This window comes from Anas acuta, chromosome 1 (assembly GCF_963932015.1).
Source record: "Anas acuta chromosome 1, bAnaAcu1.1, whole genome shotgun sequence".
NCBI classification, from domain to species: Eukaryota; Metazoa; Chordata; class Aves; order Anseriformes; family Anatidae; genus Anas; species Anas acuta.
The window spans coordinates 68,440,935-68,463,293 of NC_088979.1; the positions used below are offsets into that span (position 1 = coordinate 68,440,935).

Here is a 22,359-nt window from a genome sequence, read left to right on the forward strand (position 1 = left end):
TTTGTTAGGAGTGCTTCCCTGGGGCTCAGCCGGCATCTTCTGTAGCTGCTTGAGCAGCCGTGGCTGAAAGCTTGCAAGCCTCCTGCCTGGTGGGCAGCCTCTTCATCAGGAGGTGGCCCACACACAGCAGGTTTTTCAGGAGGAAAAGCTTGACTGGCATGAGCTCAAGAAAACAAAAGTTCAAGCAGGGGGAGGAACTAGTGTGGAGATACTCAACAGCATTTTTTCCCCTCGCCTAAAAGAGGTCTCTATGCTGTAGTGGCGGAACAGTGTGGAGATCCAGGTGCTTTGCTGATGATACAAGCATCAGCATGTATTTCCCACTCTGGAGATTACATCCTACATTTAAAAGCTGCGCAACTGCCTGATTGCAGGAAAGCTGTGATTCAATTTGAGTTGTCAGCAGTGGAAAATAACATGCAGACACTCTCTGCTTCATGGGCTTAAGGCATCTATAGCTTTCAAATGATCCTTGGGTGCAAACCTGTGAAGACGTTATTTGGCCCGTAATGCCCCCAAAAGCACAGTGAGGGCTTAAAGTCGCCAGCTGTGGATCACAGGTTTATGCCACCAGTAAATGGGATATTATTTGTAAATGGGACAAATGGGTAAAAACTGCTCCACTGCTTCACACGCCAGGTTTTTAATGGCTGTTGTTTTCTAAGGTGGCTGTTTCTGTGGCTTGTAAGCATTTCATAAACGCTTCTGAAATCATTCTCATGATACTGGTGTGAGGCAGGTAGGTCTCCTCTGCCTGCATTTTGCAGGTGAGGATGAAGGAGGCAAAGAGCAATTACAGTCTCTTCTGAGCAAAGATAGAGTGGTTCATTACCTGCTTTTATTGCCTCTGTCGTTATGGGTCCCTAGGTTCAATTAGAGCCTCCCAGTGCTACTGCAGTACATTAATGACTTGCCTACAGCTTTGGGAGAAAGAAAAAAAAGCTGCAAGACACTGCCGAAACTTTGATTTCAGTTTCCAGTCTGGCAGCTCCTTCCTGACACCTCGGTCTCTTGTCAGCCATCAGTCCTTCCTCCAAATTGCTGGGTCCCATGTTAGCCTCATCCCCTGTACCAAAAGCCAGGTTAGCCCAAGCTGTGATTTACTGCATGCTGCAGTTTGAGCTCAGCAAGTTTCTTTAAAATAAGTAGTCTTTTCAGGTTGTCTTTGGTGAACAAATAGAAGGGAAGATGGAAAGCCTGAAGGGCTGTCTTTTTTTTTTTTTTTCCCCATTCCCATACCATGTCCACTGAAAGTCTGCTCACGTCCAGCCTGTGCTACCAGCTAGCCGCTTTGCTGAAAGCATCCCAGTAGTAAATCTGTCAGCAAAGATGAGATCCTTCTCTCCTAAATTTATATTTCTGCAGAGTAAATATATACAGCTGAGCTAACCACTCTCACCCCTCTTATAGTCAGGGGAGAGAAGCAGATATTTTTACACTCAGGTTAATCTCCTCCTAAAGCAGATGACTAAAATAGGTCAGCTGATGGCTGTCAATAAGGAAATGTTTTACTTGTGTACAGGGAAGATGAATAGTTAAGCGCCTTTGGGCCCGGGTCTCTGTGGCCAGAGGGGACAGGTTCCCAAAGAGGGGACATTTTAGTGCTGTGACGGACACATGCATGCAAAATGGGGCTTTCTCTGACGAGCACCAGCTCCCTTCAGAAAGGCTCCCAGTGGAAAGGGCTTTTATCCACCACCGAGTTCAGCAACTGATGGCCTCGGGCGGTTCTGTGCCCATTAACAAAACACTCCTTTTGTGTTCATTATGAAGGGAAATGAAAAAGCCTTGGTGATACGCAAGTGGAAGGTGCAGGGAGGGAGAAAGAAGAGCAAGCATGTGGCTGCCCTCACATAGCAAACTGGAGCAGTCCCCTTCTCCTAAATACCAGGCTATGCTGTGACCCCACAAAGGAGCCTAGTCCCGGCCTGAAAAAGCTGGAGTCTCTTCCAGAAGGTCACCCTCTAGCTCAGTGTCAGGAGCAGAAATAGAAGCTGTGCTGCTGGGTCTCCGCATCAGCACCCGTTCTCAGGACTGCAGGTGCTCCTCATTCTGCACTGCTGCCCTGAAGGGCCCTGGAGCAGACGATGCTCTTCAGAGTTTCAAGTAGCCTTGCGTGCCTGACATTTTCAATCATGCTGCAGCATGTGATGGTATACAAAATAGTGATATGCCTGCCAGAGGGCTGGCTTCCAGGGTTCAGGAAAACCCAGATAAGTTTGAGCTGAGGCTAGCAGCTGAGGATGGGAACAAGAGGATCTGTTTTCTGACCTTGGGGTTTGGGGAGTTATCCCACTGCTGAGCCTTAAGTGACTGCAGCTTGGGCATAAAGAATAAGTTCTGGTGGTTGTAGTCTCTGAGCAGTGTTAAAGTGTTTGAACAATAATATTTCAGCCTACTGCCTCTACCTGTCTATTGATTATGCATTCGCACAGTGTTATTAGTGTAGCAGTACTTCTGAGAGTTGTAAATGTCTTCATTAAGAGGCCAGTTTCGGAAACAAAGACATATATTTAGTTCTGCAAGTAGTCCTAATCACTCTTGCCTGGTTTCAGGCCCTACTGATGCATAAATCATGATGTTCTGAATGGTAGCTCAGTAGATGTTCTGCCTGGGAGTGCCTGGCGCCACTGAAGTGGGTGGGGATGAACTTCCATTAATTATGATAAGGTCATGGTTTCACTCCATGAAGCAAGTTTTGGCCAAAACTACCGTGTTTTTGAAAGCACCCTTTAAAACCTCCTAACATTCACTCAGCATTTCCCAAAGGGAAAGGAAATTTCTCAAAGGAAACCCCAGCGATACTCCTGGAGAGCTGATCTCATTAGCTTTGCTGATATTAAGCAGCAGCTTGCAAAATGAGTGGACCACTGCAATCAAGATTGCTTACAGAGTAAGATACTGTGCAGTGTGAATAATGTTGTCAGTCACACTTTGGAGGATACTTTTATTTGCTTTGCAAAAAGTAAATTAAATCTCTAGCGTCTTCCTCATGACCATGCTGTTTTATCTAATGAAGCAGTTAATATAGCTGCCTAATATAGTGATTGAAAATTCAAAGTTCATTAAATGTTCCTATGGCACTCAAACTGGCCAACCAATTTGGAACTGCCATATGCCAGGCCTACAAAGACCAGCGTATGGTCAGGGAGGTTCCAGGATATTTCAGATTTTTAAATGTCATCCCAGCACATCCTTCTGCTCGGTTGCTGTATTACTCTTGCAACAGATATTTTTACCAGCCGTAACAGAAAAAAAAAGGAAACATCAAGGCCAGAATACCAGATTTTGAGCCCTTCCATATGAAAGTTAGTTGTGCAGCCACCACTGCATATGGTAGAGAATCCATTCTTGGATTAGTTCTAGATCAAGACAACTGAGACTAAATCCCAAAATAAAGGAGGATGTTGTGTTATAAATACTGACTGCAGTGAAAGGAAGAAATGGGAAGGGGCATTGAAAAGAATGGGCAAAAAAAGGAAGAAATGGGAAGGGGCATTGAAAAGAATGGGCAAAAAAAGGAAGACATCACCTGCTCCTTGAAGTCAGCTCTCAGATGAGAGCAGGTACTTTGGGAAGATGACCTTATGCCTCAGAGCATGTGGACATGAAATAACCCAGCAGCAGCCCCTGTTTAGTCACCCCTTTCAGTCTGCCCATGGCATGGGTGGCACAGGTTAGTTGTCTAAATGTGCCCATCTGTTGCCCTTTTGATGTGGTCCAGGGTATCCCACTGGAAAAACTTTCCCTGTTTGCTGTTCTCTTTCTCTGAGCAGAGCCTGCGGATCCCAGCTCTGGTTGGTATGCCATGCATGAGGTACCTACATTGTCAGATTTCACAGCAAGGAGTCAGTTTGCAGTTGCAGTTCCTGTGCCTGGGGAATATATGCACTGCTCTGATGGCTCCTCATTGCCATGTGAGCATGCAGGATGGAGCAGCGAATCACCAACAGTCCTGGTGGTGACACTGCCTGCATGAGGGCAAATATGCACACCTCTCTGAGGGGCAGTGCCCCAGTTGCCAAATTAGGTCTCCACAGTGATCCTTGAGAGAAACTCTGCATTACTCTGCACAACTTCTACCTCAGGGCTATTCTTAGGTGGTGTAATAGCATCCTGGGAGGGTACTGTGGCTGGGTGAATTATCAGTGCAACTGTTCATTAGTATTTGTATTGCGTTCATCATTGGTATGACTGTGATTTAGTGTACCAGCTTGCAAATAGCTAATTTATTGTATTAAAGCAGTCAGCAGCCTTGCCTATGCTAACCATGAATCACACCTCCAGATTTACGAAGTTTCTTTCAGGCAAAATCACAAGGCTTTTTTCTTCCTTTGCTTTATGTTTTTAAGCTCTAAGTAGGGTCACATTTAGAGTTTTCCCCCATGAACTGGAATTTCTAAAATTAAGTAGGACCTTCCACCTGTCACTTGCTTTGAAAAGCTGAAGGAACATCATAAAACTCTGTGTCTCAAAACAAATTTCACAGGCATCTTCAGTTCTGTATTTCACACCACCTTGTGGGTGCAGTCGGTGTTTCCATTTAATTTCCAAGCCGTAGACACTTCTATCACATTCCTATTCCCACCTTTTCCTAAGGTGACTTATAAGTTACATTCTGAAACAGAGTCATTTCGATCTAACTTAGGGCTTTATTTTTTTAGTAATGATCAGTACAGTATATTAGTGTTGCTTAGTAATGACGTCTCTTGAGACCCGTCTAGCACATTTTTTAAAGCATCCTATTCCATTCCCTGTGGAATGTGAAAAAAAAAAAAAAAAAAAAAAAGGATTGAATAAAACTTTGTATTGGGAAAACATCTAAAATACTGCTGATATTATCAAGGTATATTTTTATTGTAAATTCTGGAAGGACAGAAACAATGATCATTTTAGTAAGGCTGAAATTCCTGCTGACTATTTCACAGTCAATGGTGTCCTATTATCTTTTCTCATCAGTTTCATAGAAGAGTTGCTTTAAGTCCATGACGATGACCTTGTAGGTCCTCTTTTGTCCTATTTAGATGATATTATGCCATTCCAAGTATATTTCCTTCTGAGTTTTTAATTTCTACTTACATTTGGGGCACTGTGTCCCTTTCTGAGCTCCCCAGTACAAGGAAGGTATAGCCTTTGTGGAACATATCAGGTGCAGGACCACAAATAAAATTTAAAGGCTGGAGCATCTTTCATATGGTGAGAGGCTGAGAAAGCTGGGACTGTTTAGCCTTGAGAAGAGAAAGTTCAAGGGGATTTATTCCATCTGTATAAATATGTCATGGGAGGGAATAAAAAGGGGAGAGACAGGCTCTTCTCAGTGGTGCCCAGTGAAGGGACAGGAGATGATTGGCACAAATTTAAAATCATGAAATTCTATCAGAACACAAGAAAACATTTTCACTTTGAGGGTGGTCAAACAGCGGAATAGGTTGCCTAGAGAGGTTGTGGAGTATCCATCCTCGGAGACAGTCAAGAGCTGTGTGGACGTGTATCTGGACAACTGGCTCTAGGTGGCCCTGCTTGAGCAGGGGTTTGGATTGGATGATTTCAGTATATTCCTTCCAGCCCCAACCACTCTGTGATTCTAAGTGATTCTCATTTACGTGATGCTTCTTGTCCATGGCATATATTCAAAGTCATTCATGCTGTTTATCAAGATGCTGTAAGCTCATGCCAGTTTAAATGGTCGGTTTTAATTCCGATGATTTCAGGTCCCTTAAGTAATTTCTGTGACCCTCAAACTCCCATAAGAACGGCAGAATTCAGCATCACACTATGGAAAAGTCTTGATTTATGCTCTTAGTCATTGAATAAGTGAATACATTTCTCTTAGAATTTAAATCACTGTTTTACTTTAATAACTTACTTTTATAAAAAGCTATTTCCCCCTAGACCTAGTCCATGCATATTTAGAACCGTTTGTTATTTTTATACTTAAATTTACATTTTTACTCAATCACTTCTTCTTCCTATAGAGTGATCTCATTTGTACACTGATTCATTCTCATCAACTCAATTTAATGGGAAATTCCAATTACAGAACTCGAATCTAGCCTCAGCTGTATAGACGCAAACATTGACAGTGCTGTGTAATAAGGTAAAAAGTATTCAAGCACCGATGAGGAGAAACCCAGCCTGAATTTTGGAATTCAAGCTGCTACCTTATGGCTTCTTAGCAGCACTGTTTTACTGCCTGCAGAAATCTGCAAGATTGTAAATCTGGATCTCTATTGAGTTATCTAACGGTCTCTTTTAAGTGAGTCAAATACTTAGACAGAGAGATGGACATAGATATTTGTTTGAATATTGCTATTATAACTAGAGTTTCTAAAAACAATTTATGTACAGTTTTCACAATCAAGAGACTTCGACAGAGGTTAGCAATGCTTCCAAAATCAGGCAGTCTGACAATCCTGAGGCATGTAATAAACATGATAGTAAAAGCTAAGAATGTAGCTGCACAGTTGTAATGAGTAAAACAGAAAACAAGCTGAGTCAAATTTCTACAGTTATCTCTTTAGGTATCTCTAAGTAGTGTATTTCTAAAAGAAAAAATCCAGTCACGGACTGTGGCTAGGCAGTTTGTTTAATTGTAGCATGCAATTGTAGATTTTTTTGTGGGTGATTATAGCTTAAAAAATTCAGTCCTAGAAATACATCTGGGTCTCACAGACCTAAAGTTTGGACTCAGACATCCATATTTGGTTTTATTTGACTTAAGGAGCTAAGAATTATTATTATTATTATTATTATTATTATTATTATTATTATTATTATTATTATTATTATTATTATTATTATTGTTGTTTTTTTTTTTTTTTTCCTGGAGTTTATTTAAACGTAGAAGAGAAAGAAAAGGGAGAAGGGAAAATGTGTGTCAGTAGCCACAGGTAGAGCTAGCTCCTATGGTGGGAGCAGTTTCAGAAGAAGACTTCCTGCTGATGGACTGCTCGCTGGGAGAGTGCTGCGTGACTCACACTGTTTCATTCACTGGAGAGGGCAGCTGAAGATCTAATTTCTGTCCTTTTAAAATCCTTACTGTAAGGCTTTCTAAAACTGAAGTAGAAACACCTTGAAAGAGGCCAATGAGTCAATGCAGACAGTTGTCCCAGTGTGTCTTTTCCTGCTCAGGTACAACTGTCCAAGGGAAAACAGGGCACCCCGCAAGGGGTGAATGAATGGCAAGGTTCCTCTAGGTCTTACCAGCTGGCTGTTTTGCTCTGTTAGACCCTGTCTTAATGTATTTCCTCCCGTTTACTGTGGTTGCTCGCCTGCCCTTTGTTCACTGGTGTAAGAAGGGCCATTTCATGCTCACCTTGCCAGATATATGAGAGCAGGAAGATAGTGGAGAGGCTGGAAAAACAACAAAGGAGTTCTTTATGGGTTTTATATTCACTGCGGTGTATGTTGGATGTTGGAACGTAGAAAAATGGATCCACTCATTAATAAACAGATAAGAGAAGAAATGACTTTATTTCATCATTTTGGTAGGTGATAAGTCTGCAGTCATTTATCAAATGCCCACTAGAAATATATCTGTTGTCATTTTCTTTCTTCTAATAACATCATACCTCTCTGTATTTTCAGCCGTTCATCTCGACTGCTACCTTTTTTTCTTGCTTTTTGAAAGAGTGAGCGTAGAAGAGAAAGAATAATTGAATGAGGCTTCCCCCTTTCTTTGGCAAGCTAGCAAAATGATGGTAAAGAACACCAAATTAATTATTTAGATTCAGAATAGCAGAAGCCTACTTGCTTAAATTAGAATGAAAGCCAAGCAGTCTCAATTGTATTTTCAGTGGCTTTGAATTTGGGTTTGCTTTTACAGCAACACCAGCAGTGTTCTTCTAGCTTGCTAACCCAAAGCATTTACTACATTTTCCTGGCAGTCTCTGGGAGATTCCTTGCTCAGTGTGAACACCGTGTAGAGGAGGTGAGGGCCTCATTCCCTGATCAGCAGTAAGCCTTTCCCATAACTCTAGAAAGCAGGAGCTGAAGTTCTTCAGTCCTTCAGTGAGCAACGCAGACTGGAAACCTTCTGGGAGCTTTACTGAAATAGAGGGAGGTTTTTACAGTTTGGTATGACAGTGAATAATACCATCTCTCCATTAGCAGCTGCTCTATCCCGATAGCAAAATAACATTATTCTAGACTACTCCCACACTTTCAGCTTTCAATATGACTGTGCCTAATTATACTGCATGGGTTATTGGGAGTGGAGCTGGAGCTTTTGGTAGTCAAGCTCAGGATAACTGGAGTCTGAGGCTTCTGGGAAGGTGTAGCAGAAGGTTTGAGGCAGGAAGACATCCATGTAGTACAATTACGCAGGCACCAACAGGTTTATCTAGATGACCAGGAAGAAAACATGGTCAATGGTTCTGCTGCCACACCAAGGTTTGTGGGGTAGCCCATTCCTGTCAGAGCTGTACATTCCTCTCAAGGGTGCTTAGGGACTGAGGGGGTGGCTGCATCTTTTTACATTCACATTCCTGTTTTGACATTTTCTCAATTCTTCTCTTTCTTACAAGGAATTTTAGATTCTCATAGCCTGCCCAGAGTGAGGCATTAAGCAAAAAAATCCTTTATTACAGCCTTTTAAAACACAGGCTTTTTTTTCTTACAGTTGCATGGAAGATAGAGGTCATATCCACAATCCTGTGCAACAGGTTATCTGTAGTCTGGGGTATATTCATCCTATTCCTAATGTGACAGACTTCTTTGGAGGCAGGGAAGTCACTGCTGAATGCATCCATTTGGGGTGGGCTCCATAAGGATATGTGCAACCCTTATCTTGTCAAGCCCTATCAATAGCCACCCTTCTGCTCCTACACACGAAGCTCTTGCAGTCCCATTATAGTTACTTTGAAGTCAGAGCAGAAGCAAGCAAAGGAGACTGTACTGCAGAGAGAAGAAAATTCCTGTAAAATTCCTCATTGCCTGTGAGATCTGGTGTGTCTGGGTGCAGTTTGGCACCTCCCAGCCTCTGTTTGAATTACAGATGCTATTTTTTTACTTGAGAATGTGCTGGGCTGCTCCAGGATAAGAGCCCCCAAGCTTGCACAGGTGCATGTGTTTAATTACCCAATAAAGGCTGCAATTCAAAGCAGAGACACTGGCTTAGTTTAGGACCATCAAGGGTAGGTAGAGCTAAGAAATAATACATCTGAATACCTTTCAAACCTTATTGGCCTGTGTCCCATTGTGGTCTCAATTTCAGTGGAATTTGGTTGCAGTGCTTTCAACAGAAAAGTGTCCTACACAAATCCAACATTCACTGGGGCTATCAGCATATGAACAACATATACCAGATATACCACAACAACCCATTTTAGAAAGAGGGTTTTCTGCAGCATCTTTTTAAACCAATCCATCTCCTCCTACTTCTTTTCTCCAGATCTAGCTTTGGAATTACTTAAAAATGCTATAAACTTGTAATCATCTCTGAAATGAGGAGAGCATCTCTTCTCTTAAGGGAAAGGTGAAATTCCACCATTTTTTGTGATGCAAATATTTTGCAGTAGGGAAGAAATTCCTTCGTAGTTTTTCAAAGCAGATCATGAGATGTAATTACAGTAATTTTACTCCACAGCTACAAATACAAGCATATGAAAGGCGTGTGGGCAGTCCTGCATGGCTGCATGGCTAATAAGGATGGAGGATTCATAGATTCTCAAATTCCAAAACTTGGATTAGCTCCAGCAATGAGCACAGCAGCAACAAGCTACTGTCAGAGGTATGATGAAAAAGATCTCATCCTCTATATTTCTAGTGACAGCAGCCCATGGTCTTTTCTTGGAAGATTAGCTATCCACTGTTTAATCACACCCCAACCCCCAATTAGGAAATTGTGTCCTATTCTTCATCAGAATCTCTCTGAAACCATCTTTCAGGCACTGATTTTTTTTCTTTTCCCTTTGTCAGTAGTGTGAAAAATCCACCCTGTTCTTAGATTTCTTTTCTGCATGAAAGTATCTATGCTCAGTGATTGAGTCACGTCTCAGCTTCTTGTCAGTGAGCTAAATAAGTTGAGCTCCTTAAGCTGCAAATCATAACACTTGTTTTCCAGTCCCTGGAGATACTTGTGACCCTCTTTTGAACCATCTTTCTCTGTCATTATTTCCATAGATTTTCAAAAGTGTGGACAACAATGTAAGAATAGCTGTAAAAAGTCAGATCAAAGGTGTACCCAGCCTAGCATTCTGCCTCTGGTAGCACTTCCCACAGATGCTAAGGGAAGATTAGCAACAAGGAAAACAAGGTACTGCTTTCCTCCCTGCTGCATCCAAGTGATCTGCAGCTCATTGTGCTACAGCTGCTCCTAACCTGAACAAGGATGTCTTCCCAGTTGCTGCTTGACATTCCTGGTTGTATGAATTCAGGGGCTGCCTTAGCAAATTTTTCCCATTGCAGTGCCTCAGAAGTTCATGTTGAGCTGCTCTCTGGGAAAGTTTTTAAGTCCTCTGTGGCATCACTGCTTTCCAAGACAGCTTGCTGGCTCTGGCAACCAAAACTTGTGGTCTGTTGGAGACAGTACACTGTACATACAACCTTCAAGATAGCCACCTGCCTTTGCCTTTCAAGTTCTTATCTGGAAGGCCACCAGATGTTGCCTACTAGATTGTATTGAAGTAGGACATGAGTTTTTTCAGAAGAAAACATTCTGCACCACCAACTTACTAGTTACAGAGTGCAGAAAGTGAGATATTTGTATTTGATTTCACCTCCTTCAAGCTCTATCTGCATTTCACATCGCACTGGGAAAGTAAGCCTTGCATGTTGTCCAGATATTAGTACAGTGGACTCCTGCCTATGTAACATGCCTGCAGTAAAGTTACCCGAAAGCTCTCAATAACCAGGGTGCTCAGGTAAGAAGTGTGAGATCTCCTTAATTAAACAAAATATATTTAAAAGCATAGTCAGCTCCATTTTTTTTTTTTTTTACTTAATATGCAGAGAAAGCTTAAAAAATAAAAATAAAAGACAGCGTTGTCAGTACTTCTAAAAGAAAAATGAGATTCTTTTATAATAGCTTAATTACTCCAGGTGTTAAGGCTTTAAAAAATAACAGCAACATTACTGAGGAGGGAGTGAGTTGGCAGTTCTGCCACCACCTTTATTTCCAAGGACTTCCAAATGCTCGTAAGAGAGATCTTGTTACGTTCACATCTCCAGGTGTGCAGGTGCATCTGCACCACCACCAGTTTGTTCCAGTAAGCACAACACCCAGCTCCTGCTCCCCTTCATGCCATCCCACCCCTCAGTATTTTCTCTGCTCTTTTGGGTCACAGACATGCACGCACAGAGGGACACACACACTTGTCCCAGCTTCCTTCATCTGCAGTCGTCCCACACACACATCCCCTCACCCATGTGCCATGTGTACATATCCCAAACTCAGCACACACAGCAGATCCCATGCTTGCCCACAGCATCACTTGGTATTTTATCATGGAAATGGAACGAGACACAGAAGCTCCCCCTTGCCTAGGCACTCGAGGTGCACGAATGCTTTTGAGGGGGGACTTCAAGAAATGCCTTCTGCAGCTCACTGGGGTTTAGGAGCTGCCAGCTACGTGAGTATGGGTCTGAGCTGCTCTCTCAAATCGAGTGGTTGTGATGGATTATATTTATACCTGCACTGTTCCACCCTCTGACAAACCATCCCACACATCTGTTATATTAGAAGGCTTCAACCTAATATTTTTTGAGCTGGGCATATGGGAACATGATTATATCATCTTTATTTGTTTTTCTCCATTCACTCTCACTCCTCCATTCTTCCCTCTCCCCACCATTTATCATTTAAGGATTCACTAAAATATTACACGGTGTTTTTTACTCATCACCATCTCTTTTTCCCTATGTCAACAGATGCTTATCCCAATTCTGAAGTGATCTATGTGTGGACTAATAGCACCACAACATCTGTGGTGGTGGCAGAAGATGGTTCACGACTTAACCAGTACCACCTGATGGGACAGACCGTAGGAACTGAAAACATCAGCACCAGTACAGGTAGGCAGACTATTTCCACCCCCTGGTTGCTGAAAGGCTCTGGTTGTTTTTCAGGGAGGACAGGGATGCATCTGTAGGATGTGGGATGCTAGGGAGATCTAGGCAGGTTCCTGGCTACTTAGCAGAGGTATTAAATCAGAGAGGGCCCTGTGCTGGCTGTTAGGTACTTTACAAAGCCACTGCAGAAGATGCATCCAAGCTCTCGCTATTTAACAGGAGCGCTGGAGACACCGCACACAGCTTCTTGGCAGCTGCCTTTGCCCAGGCTGCCAGCGCTATTACTGGCGTATTTCCCTGTGGGAGGAACCACCCCGGGAGGCAAACACCACCCACGCGTTTGATCCATTTCAATCATCGCTTTAAAATGATTTGCTCGATGAGGCCACGGTGGGGGGAGGAGGAGGGAGAGGAGGGCAGGTGGCCGCGGTGGCGTGGCTCTGCAGCGTGCCCAGGGGACCCCGCTGCTGGAGAGGAGCCGCCAGCCCCGAGGATTCCCGTTTCCTCCCCAGCTGGACGTGGAGGCACCAGATGTGGCAGCATTAGGGAGGCAAAGAAGGTTTAATCCCGGCCCAGGCACCCACGTGCGCTGTCCCCGCCTTGCTTCTTAAGGCCCCCACGCAAGGGCAGCCCTGGGCGCGCATTGGTGGGGGGGTCCCGGGGGGGGCGAGGCTGTGACAGGCGTCACAGGGGCCCTGTGGGACAGGGGCTTAACCAGGTTACACAATGCACTCGTCCTGAGAGCATTAGTGGCACGGAGCGTGAGGGCTCCTCAGCCCGCAGGAACAACATAGCCTGCCTTGAAGGGAAAGGAGGTTTCCACTGCGGGGCCTGGGGGGCAATGGGGGGCACCCTGAGGCAGGAAGAAATGTAATTAGCAATGACAAAGCCGGTCTAATTGCCTGGTGTCTTCTGGAGATGCAGCCGCATCCCTGGTGAAAAATGACAGGCTTGGAGCTGAGGGCAGGATTGTAGAGGATGAGGTATAGATCAAGTTAGGAACTGGTTACTATCCACAGGAAATTTAGGAGATGTGAAAACAGGCAGTACTACACTCACACACAAGGTTACTTTGACCAAAGCATCAAGGCACATAAATGTTTCTACTCAAAATGTCCAAATGTGCCCAGTAAAGGGGGTGGTTGAGCTTGTCTCTTACTCTCCAAACACAAGACAAAGCAAGGGGAAGCTTGCCTCAGGCAGCACGAGGGACCCACAACACACAACCACTGTGGAGCTTCATCCCTTCCCTTTGCCTAACTCAGCAGTCACAAAGCTGTTTCTAAAGCAAAGACATATAAAAGTCAAGAGATGTCAGAGTCAGAGGAGCCACCGTGGTAGAAAAAGGACAAATACATATTGCTATCCCCCATTAAAGAGCAAAGAAAGACACCTTTGTCCTTACCAGTTTACCATCATAGCTGCGTTGTTCTCTGCGATGAATGGCAGCTCCCCTCTTGCCTTCATCATGGCCAAAAAAAAGATCCAGAGGATGTACTGGGACATCTCCTACAAGCTTGTCCTGCTCCTCAGAGCCAGAAAACAACCCAGTCCCGGCAGCGTGTGCTCCAGTGTGTCAGCTCCGGGCCACCACCAGCTTGCAGTCTGCCTCAGAAAGCTCCTTGTAGTCCTCAGCCCAAGGGAACGCCGCACTCTCCAAAGCCCAAGGGTGCTGCCCAGTAGCCTCCTCCCTCCTGTACACTAAGATTTAGGCTAACAAATGCTTGTTTTCCAATGTCAAGATTTTATATTAATGTCCAGGGTTGCATCTGGGGTGGCTGGATTCTGATTGCAGGGTGGATCACAAAGAGCAGGACACAGATTGTAACTGGGGATTAGCAAAATGCAAAAATCCGATTTTGCACTCGGGAAAGCATCAGTCCACGATGGATTTTCTGGACTTCATCAAGCTCGTGGTAGGCCAGAAATCAGGGTTACTTATGAATGGCCATCTAAGGCATTTCTTCCTTCTATTGCATTTTTGAATGTGAAAAAAAAAAAAAAAATAGCTGTTGCATGAATCTAACTGCTGGGATTTTTTACTTTATTTATTTATTTATTTTTATTTTTTTGACACACGAGTCAAAATACACAGCCCTTGCAGTTGCATAGGCAAAATGCTTGTATATGTCACAGGACATTTATGCTTCTCTTTCTAACTTTTTTTTATTTTTTTTTTTATTTCAAATACTGGACCTGCAGCAGTCCTGTGGGATTCTGCTGATTTTGTACCCAAGCTGCTATGTTTATCTGTCTTCTCAGAAAAGGTATCCTGGAGCTCCCAATTCACCAACCAATTTTGAAATCGGGAACATTTTAGCTTTGCCACAGAAAATGGCTCTGACATATGCCACCTGTGTGGTGTGTTTTTTTGTGCTAACATCCCCAAATATTATTCCCCCAGAAGAGAAGATACTTGACATCTCGCACTGCTTCCAGCAGTGCCAACATCTGGTGCATCCTGCTGTTGCGTTGCTGAAAGCATTTAGATATGGGATCTGGGTCCACGTGGATCTTGCTGGTTTCTGCAAATGGTTGCCCAGCTCTGTTGCCCAGACCCAGAATCTCTCATTGCTAACTTAGGATCTGCAGTGCCACAAAACAAAACACAAACCCACTCTTTTCAATTCTGCCAGCTGGAGCCCAAACTCTGAAATATCCAAAGCCTAAATAATACAGCAAAAAATCAGCCCTTCATTCTGCACCAAATAAGTCTGATTTATTTTTCTTTTTCTTGAGATGAGTGTTTCCTGTGCAGCACTATCAAAATAACACAGGCTTCTCTTGTGGACCAAAATGTTGTGGATGTCAGCATGATCTGGGACTGCAGTGTCACAGACCTAACATCAGGATTGTGCCAGAACTGTTGATAAAACTGATTCAAGGCATATATGGCAACCAAACAAGCCTAGGGTCTGGCCATCCTCATTAAAATACTCCTGTGAATCCCAGCATAATGGCATTGGAAGAATGCATGTGAGATCCTGAAAATTTGTAAGCACAGTCTCCAGAACTCCATTACCTGGGTACCAAAAAAAAGCCACTATATTAGCTTTTAAAGCATCAGAAAAACTTAAGACCAGCAGCAGCTCAGTAGCATAGCTCTGGGAAGAAATGCACTCTTGAGCTTTTCATCAGTGCTAAATCTGTGATTAGAATTGTTTTTGCAGTGGTGAGTGGACCCCACCAGGAGCAGGACTCTCATCTATAAGTGCTACAGAAACCTATAATAACAATTACCCCTTGTTCAAGAAAGCTTATGATCTAAGGATATACTGTGGCCTTACAGAAGTAAGAGGGAATTTTGCCACTCCAACAGAGCCAGGATTTCCTTCTCTTTAAACAAAAGGCCAACTCAGGCAGCTTTTAACATTACTTCAAGCAGTGATCCCAGGGCATTAAAAAACAAGCTCTGTTTTTGTTTTTGTTTTTGTTTTTGTTTTTTTTGCCAGCCCCAAGTCTGCTGGAGAGGATGTTCCTAGTGCAGGCATTTTTGAAAAGGGCAACAGGGAAAATAGGAAAAAATAGCAGCTGGAAGAAGAGCAAATACAAAACCAGGTGATATTATTTCAGTGGAGACAAGAGGTTTGGTAGGTTAAAGAAAACAAAAAGGTAAGAATTAGCTATGGAAGAACATCAAAATATAGGCATTTATTTTCTGTATTCATCAAAAGAAAAAGATAGATCTTGTTGCTCTGCTGAAGCTGTGCAGATTTTTTTTTTATTCCAGTTCCGAAAACATACTGTCAAAATCAATAATGCACATCGTCACTCCTTAGCAAGCAGAGACACTGGGACTCAAACACATCCCAGTGCAGCAGCAACTCAGAAGGAGATTACAGGCACGTAGACCCCGCTGCTCCTGGCATATTTTATTGGTAATCCACAAACTGAGAGCTCCTAAATAAAGAGCAAGTGACACCACAGCATGTTCAGCATCCCTGGTTCAAAATTGCACTAAATGGCAGGAAATTAGATGTTGCTTCTCAGGGATTTTCTCCCCAGTTTCACAGCATCCCCTGTCCATCCCCATATCCCTCGTCAGGAAACCATTTCACCAGAAAATCAGACTCTAGAAGGAAATCATAAAGATTAAGGCAGGCTGTCAGGTGAGGCAGTTCTATGCTATTCCAGTCTTTCAGTCTAAAATTCTCAGTGTGAATGAGTCTGTAAACTTCATCCAAAAGAACAGAACTCCTCTACCTCAACTCTTCAGGATAGCTATACCTGCAGAAGACCTCTCACTGTAGACCTGTTGTCTGCTAATTAGCCATATTGTCGCTTAGCAATAATCCACCAAATCTAACTGCTTAGCAATGCTGGCTGCAACTTAATGCAATTTACTCAACACAGATTCAGTCTGTTATATATTTTCCTTTAGTGTTTGCTCTATGGAAGGTAACAGTCCATTCTTGCAACAGAGATTATAGCTAATCCTTTTGCTCAAGTCGTTAAGGTCTTCATTCAATTTGTTCTTTAGAAAATTTGAGTTATGTGCCCGAAAATTTCCAGGATCTGAAAAATACATAAGTCAAAAGGGAAATTATATTTGTTTTATTCTCAGAGGACAATACACTTTTCAGAACAAGCATTACTCTGATTCATCAGCATCCAGCTGAATAATGCATGCTTTTAAATTAATTTGAAGTCAATATAAGTAGAGATCTGCTAGGGCTCGAAGGGGGTTGGTTGTTTTTTATGCTTATGTTTAAGCTCTATTTTTCCCAAGAAAAACAGTAGCCTGTTCTCAGATAGCAAGTTTTTGACTTTGGGGAGCAGTTATCATCAATGAATGGCCATCAGTAACAACTATGGTTTTACAGGAACAGTCTGAAAGAGCTGCTTAAGTTCTGATTTTTTATTGAACTGTTAGGGAAGATGACAGCTGGTCATCTGGATGTCTGTTTTGGAGTGCATTTTTTTTAGGCTTGTATTGAAATTCAGAGGGCCTGACAAAAGCCAGATTAAGGCAATGCTGTGAATTTGGCATATAAAAAAGACATGGAGTTCAACACTGCTGTAGCAGCTTTTAGTGAATTCTTCATGAAGGCAGTACTCTAATAATTGCCCAAGTGAACAAGACATGGCACAATGTCTGTCCAGAAACATGTAATCTTTCCAAGAGTCAAGGCATACAAAATTCTACGAAAACTGCATGCTCCAGAGGGATTTATTTTTTCCTGGAGAAGCAATTTGATGGATTTTGATACTCCAATCAACAAGACCTCTTAAAATCTCTGGGAAAAGCATGAATTTTTGAAGCACAGATACTGGGACAGGCAGTCACTAAAGTGTGGTGCAGGAGGAGCGTCTGGACCTGTTGTCATTCTTGAAAACTGATGGCTTGGCATTAACAAGTCCCTAATGAGGTTAAGCCCTGCTTCTAAATCGGGTTTCTAAGAGTAGATGGCCTTAATTGTTACTCTGACGGGACGGTTTGTGGGACATGGTCAAAAACACGCACTGCCAGCAATCCGGAGATTTCATGCCTGTGAACATCAAGACATGCCAGGTGCATAAAAGGACTGCAGGTTTTCAGTTCAGAAGTAGTCAGTCACTGTCTTCTGCTTCTGTATTCCATAGTACAGAAATCTAGATATTCTTCATACTATTAAGAGAGGCCAAATTGTATCCTGAAACAGGAGGTGTAGCTGTCCTGCTTAAGCCCCCAAATCAGTAAGCCTCTCTTATTTTAGCCATGTATGCATTTTTCTCCCCTTAGGCGAATATACTATTATGACAGCACATTTTCATCTCAAAAGGAAAATCGGTTATTTTGTCATCCAGACATACCTTCCTTGCATCATGACTGTGATCTTATCACAAGTGTCGTTTTGGCTGAACAGAGAATCTGTCCCTGCTCGGACTGTCTTTGGTGAGTACCTGACTCTCACAGCACGGAGGAAGGAAAGGACTTGTTTATGGATGTGATTTTCTGTAACAAAACCACAGGGCTCATTTCTGCTTGTGTTGTAGATGTTCTCATGCTCTCTTCCAGTTTAAACTCAAAATCCATTTAAAAACACTGTCTGGGCTTTTTCAAAAAAAAAAAAAAAAAAAAAAAAAAAAGCATAAGAATCAATTATATGAGGGTTAAGGATGGAAAACAGAAGAATCGGATTGTTGTAATTTCCGTTTTTTTTTTGTTTTTTTTTTTTTCCCACTCAGGTGACATATGTGATGGTTTAGAACAAAAAGCTATGCATATGATGATAGTACATACTCTAGTCTAAGCATTTGAAACAGATTTCACTTCAAAACATTTTGTTTATCTGTGTTTTCAAGATGTTTATCTGGGAAAAACCATGTAGAGGTTAATTAGTGACAATTATCTCTATTACCATCAAACAAATTAATATGATTTTGCATTTAGAAAATGTATATTTACTACAGAAGCTGTCATGGAAAAATCCTTTGGGGTCTCTTAAATTACTCGACTTATCACTAGAAGATTGCAAAAAAATAAACAGTCTTAACTGAAGGTTGATGAAATCAAAAAACCTACTAGATGAGAAATGAGGGGAGTGGGAGCAGCTCTGTGTGTGAAACTTTGGCCAACAGTTCTTAATAGAGCCATTCATCTACAGGAGCTTACTGAAATCTGTCAGCACCTTTGATAAAAAATCAATTCACGATCTGTACAGGGAGAGTACAGGTGCCAGCATCACATTGCTGACTGGTGATGCTGATTTTAGATTCATGAAGGCATAACTGAGAGTTCAGTTTTGTCCTGCTGGAGGCATCTGTCCACAGATGGAACTAGTGGCAGCTCTGTCAGCTACTGACTTCTGTGGAGGGAGGAGCTATAGTCAAGGGAATAAATAAGTCAGCAATTTCAGTGATAAAATCTCCGTGTGAGAAAATAAAAGCAATAATCGCACTTTATTATGACAGTTATTGCTGAACAGGTTGATCATTTATTATATAATGTTATCAATTGACAAGTGACACCCTATATATATCATGCATCATTGTACAAGGATAAAATGCTAGTAGGATTTTGGTTTCTGCAACAGTTGGGCTTGTATTATCCTTAAAATCATGCTTAAGTACACTGTAACTACAGATAACCTGAACACAGAGAAGTAAACACCTGAGGACAGAGGCTTTCTTTTTTTTTTTTTTTTTTCAGGGAAGTATCTCATTCTTTCAGACCAAACTTTGCAAATACTGATTTACTTCATGTGGCCTTTCTAGCTATCACACTGAGTTGGGGCCCACTCATAACTTACTGGGAATCTCCTAAGGGCTACCAAGCTGATCTCTGCCTCTTTTTTTTCCTCCTTTACAGGAGTAACAACAGTCCTCACCATGACCACCTTAAGTATCAGTGCCCGCAACTCTTTGCCAAAAGTGGCCTATGCTACTGCAATGGACTGGTTTATAGCAGTCTGCTACGCCTTTGTATTTTCTGCATTGATTGAATTTGCAACAGTCAACTATTTCACCAAGAGGAGTTGGGCATGGGATGGCAAAAAAGCCCAGGAAGCTGCTAAAATCAAGGTGCTTACCTTACGTGTTTTAAATACCCAGAATAAAAAGCACTAACTCTGCATAGTTCATATGAATGAATGCAGGATTTCCATCTTCTCTGTGAAGAAGGTGTTTAGTTAATTTGCGATATACTCTTACCTTCCTATAGAGGAATATTTGCAAGGAAATATGCCTTCTTCTGTTCAGAGAGGTAGACTGTCAGTCTCTGCCATCTATATGAAGCAGACTGTTTTCCAAAAAATATAGGGCATTGAGTGCGTGTGACATGTAGTGACCAAATTTGTGATAATCAGCTATGAAGCCATAAGAGATATCTCTGTGGAGGACTCTGTGTGCTCTCCCAGATAAATGGCAAGGCTCACGTTGAGCTCCATGGGTCATGGTCCCACCACAATAACTTTGATAAACTGAGGCAAAAGAGCACTCTGTGAAAACACAACCTTGAGCTTCAAGCCAAAAGGAACATTTTGGAATAGGACTGACTCTTAGCGAATGATGTCCTGGAGAAAGTCTATGTTGGCAGGCATCCTGCCAGAGCAGTGCCAGGAGGGGGGCTAGCAGAGACACTGAGCCCTTCACTGCACTGCTGCTTTCAACCAAGAGGGCATGGCTGGCATGGGGGCAACAGCCTCTCCAGCTGCAGGGCTGCTTCACCCTGACAGGAGAAGCTGCTAACATACATGCCCCCTGGGATCTGGGTCCAGACAGCCTTGCTTCATTATCTCTGACATCAGGGAAGCTTTAGCCTGAGTAAGAGCTATAATATGGAGGCAGAAACAGCTGTTTGGGAGTCAAAGTCAGAATAGCCCCCCAGCGTTTGTTAGCATGATTGATTACAGTGCTTAAGTTTGGGGTCTGGTATCCTTAGAACCTGTTTCCACTTTCTCTTTCTGTGGTCTAACGTTTTGGTCTTTGCACTGCAGAAAAAAGAGCGCCAATTGCTGGGAAATAAATCAACAAATACTTACAGCACTGGGAAGATGACCCCCGCCCCAAACATGCCAAAGGACTCAACCCCATCTGTCATCTCAAACACAGCTTCTGCTCCAGCAAAGTCCACAGAAGAAAAGCCTGCCGAAAGCAAAAAGACTTACAACAGCATCAGTAAGATTGACAAAATGTCCCGGATAATTTTTCCAGTGCTATTCGGAACTTTTAACTTAGTCTACTGGGCCACATATTTGAATAGGGAGCCTGTCATTAAAGGTGCCAATTCTCCAAAATAAACTGAAGGACTCTAAAGCCACATGTGAGCCATACTTACAAAGCAGATGCTACCAAGGAAAATTTGAGATCCAGACAACTTTCTACATTTGGGCAATATTCTTCAGGAAGTTTTTTGCATGTTTAATAATATGTACAAATAATATTGCCTTGATTGTTTCTACATGTAACCTCAGATGTTTCGGAGACAATTATATTACTTACAGCAACAGATCTTGATAAAAGATCAGAAGACATTGAACATGGCTTCTTTGCTGCTGAGTATCTTGCATTGATAGTTTACAAATAAAATAAGTTATATTTTTTAACTGTTCACGTGTACTACATATCGTGGTTTTTATACTTCAGATGTACAGTCATACAAATGTAGGCTTAACCTCTATTTTACAGAAGAGCTCCACTATTGTCATCTGATAGGTTACTGTGAGTAATGCCAGTTGTAAATGTGCCAAATTATTAACTGTAGGGCTATGTTTGAGCACCTTTACTGGTTATAGGTAGCGCATTACTCCACAGATAAAACTGCTCAGCCCAATTTTCATTAATAGAAGTTAATACAAGGTGGTTAATCCTAATGGGGCTATGCTGATTTTCACTCCTTGAGTCTCTAGCTTGCAGTGGAGTAACATGGAGAGCAAGATGCTACTTGTGTAAATAAAGGTGGTGGAATCTTGCCCTTAAAAAATAAAATAAAATTGGGTTTTGCATTCCAAGAAAATTTTCTTGAATGGTTCTCAGTATCTATTCCAAAAATTAGAGATATATTGCATGAAATTAACATAGATTAGGAACATATTTGTGCAAATAAAACTTTTGACAATGGCAGTAGACATTTTATTAAGGTAAAGCAGCTCATGTTTGGACGTTTTCCTGAGAAGATTGTGTTATATTAGCAGAGATAAACAGTAAAGAATTACAGTAATTCTGAAATAATTATTACTTGTTTCCCACAGTGAAAACCAATCAGACAACACTAAGAAGTGTGATCAGAAAAAAAAAAGAAAAAAAGTGCTTCATGACAGCAAGGTATTTCAGTGACAATATTGACAGAAAGGTCTTTGTACTGTCCATCTGAAAATTTTCTATAAAACGCCTTGCTGCTGCCAGTGTGTTTTGCTTTCACAATGAATGAGAAAATGCAATCTGAGTTTTCAGCTCTTTTCTCCTTGGCATCTTTCTTTGTTCCAGAAGCTTTTGTAATTTAATCTTAATGTTTAAATAAAAAATGCATTCGACACTTGATTGCAAAATGTCATTCTTATACTGATTATCATTTTAGAGACCAAAAAATCACCACTGGAGCCAGAAGAATTGCATAAATGCATGCAATGAAGCAGATGTGTGTGCATGATACATCCTCACTGTTGCCCAGAAAGGTACATATGGAGTGAAGACAGTGAACTGGGATATTTCAGAATTTGGTGTTATTTTGCTGTGGAGCATCAGTCCTACATTCTATTTGGGACAGAGAGGAGAGCCTGTGCCCTTCCTGAGACGTCCCTTTTGCATGTTGGTCTCTCCTCAGACTTTCACAAAGTCTCTGTTTAAGGGTGGAGTTTCTGCTTCACTTGGAGGTCAGGGTTGACTCCAGGACTGGGGAGCTGTCTGGGCTTCTCATGTCATCTCTTCTTC

General features: G+C 42.2%; 1 protein-coding gene across 2 annotated transcripts in view; it reads left to right on the forward strand.

The window, feature by feature from the left end:
- The window catches only part of GABRA5 (gamma-aminobutyric acid type A receptor subunit alpha5), a 56,912-nt gene extending 34,935 nt beyond the window's left edge, over positions 1 to 21,977 (forward strand). For both annotated transcript variants that reach the window (XM_068681330.1, XM_068681318.1), the window contains exons 8-11: positions 11,869 to 12,012; positions 17,732 to 17,884; positions 19,301 to 19,512; positions 20,427 to 21,977. In XM_068681330.1, the coding sequence (XP_068537431.1) occupies positions 11,869 to 12,012; positions 17,732 to 17,884; positions 19,301 to 19,512; positions 20,427 to 20,729 (812 nt within the window). In that variant the 3' untranslated portion in view covers positions 20,730 to 21,977. The remainder of the gene's footprint in view (positions 1 to 11,868; positions 12,013 to 17,731; positions 17,885 to 19,300; positions 19,513 to 20,426) is intronic.
- Positions 21,978 to 22,359: the final 382 nt, after the last annotated feature.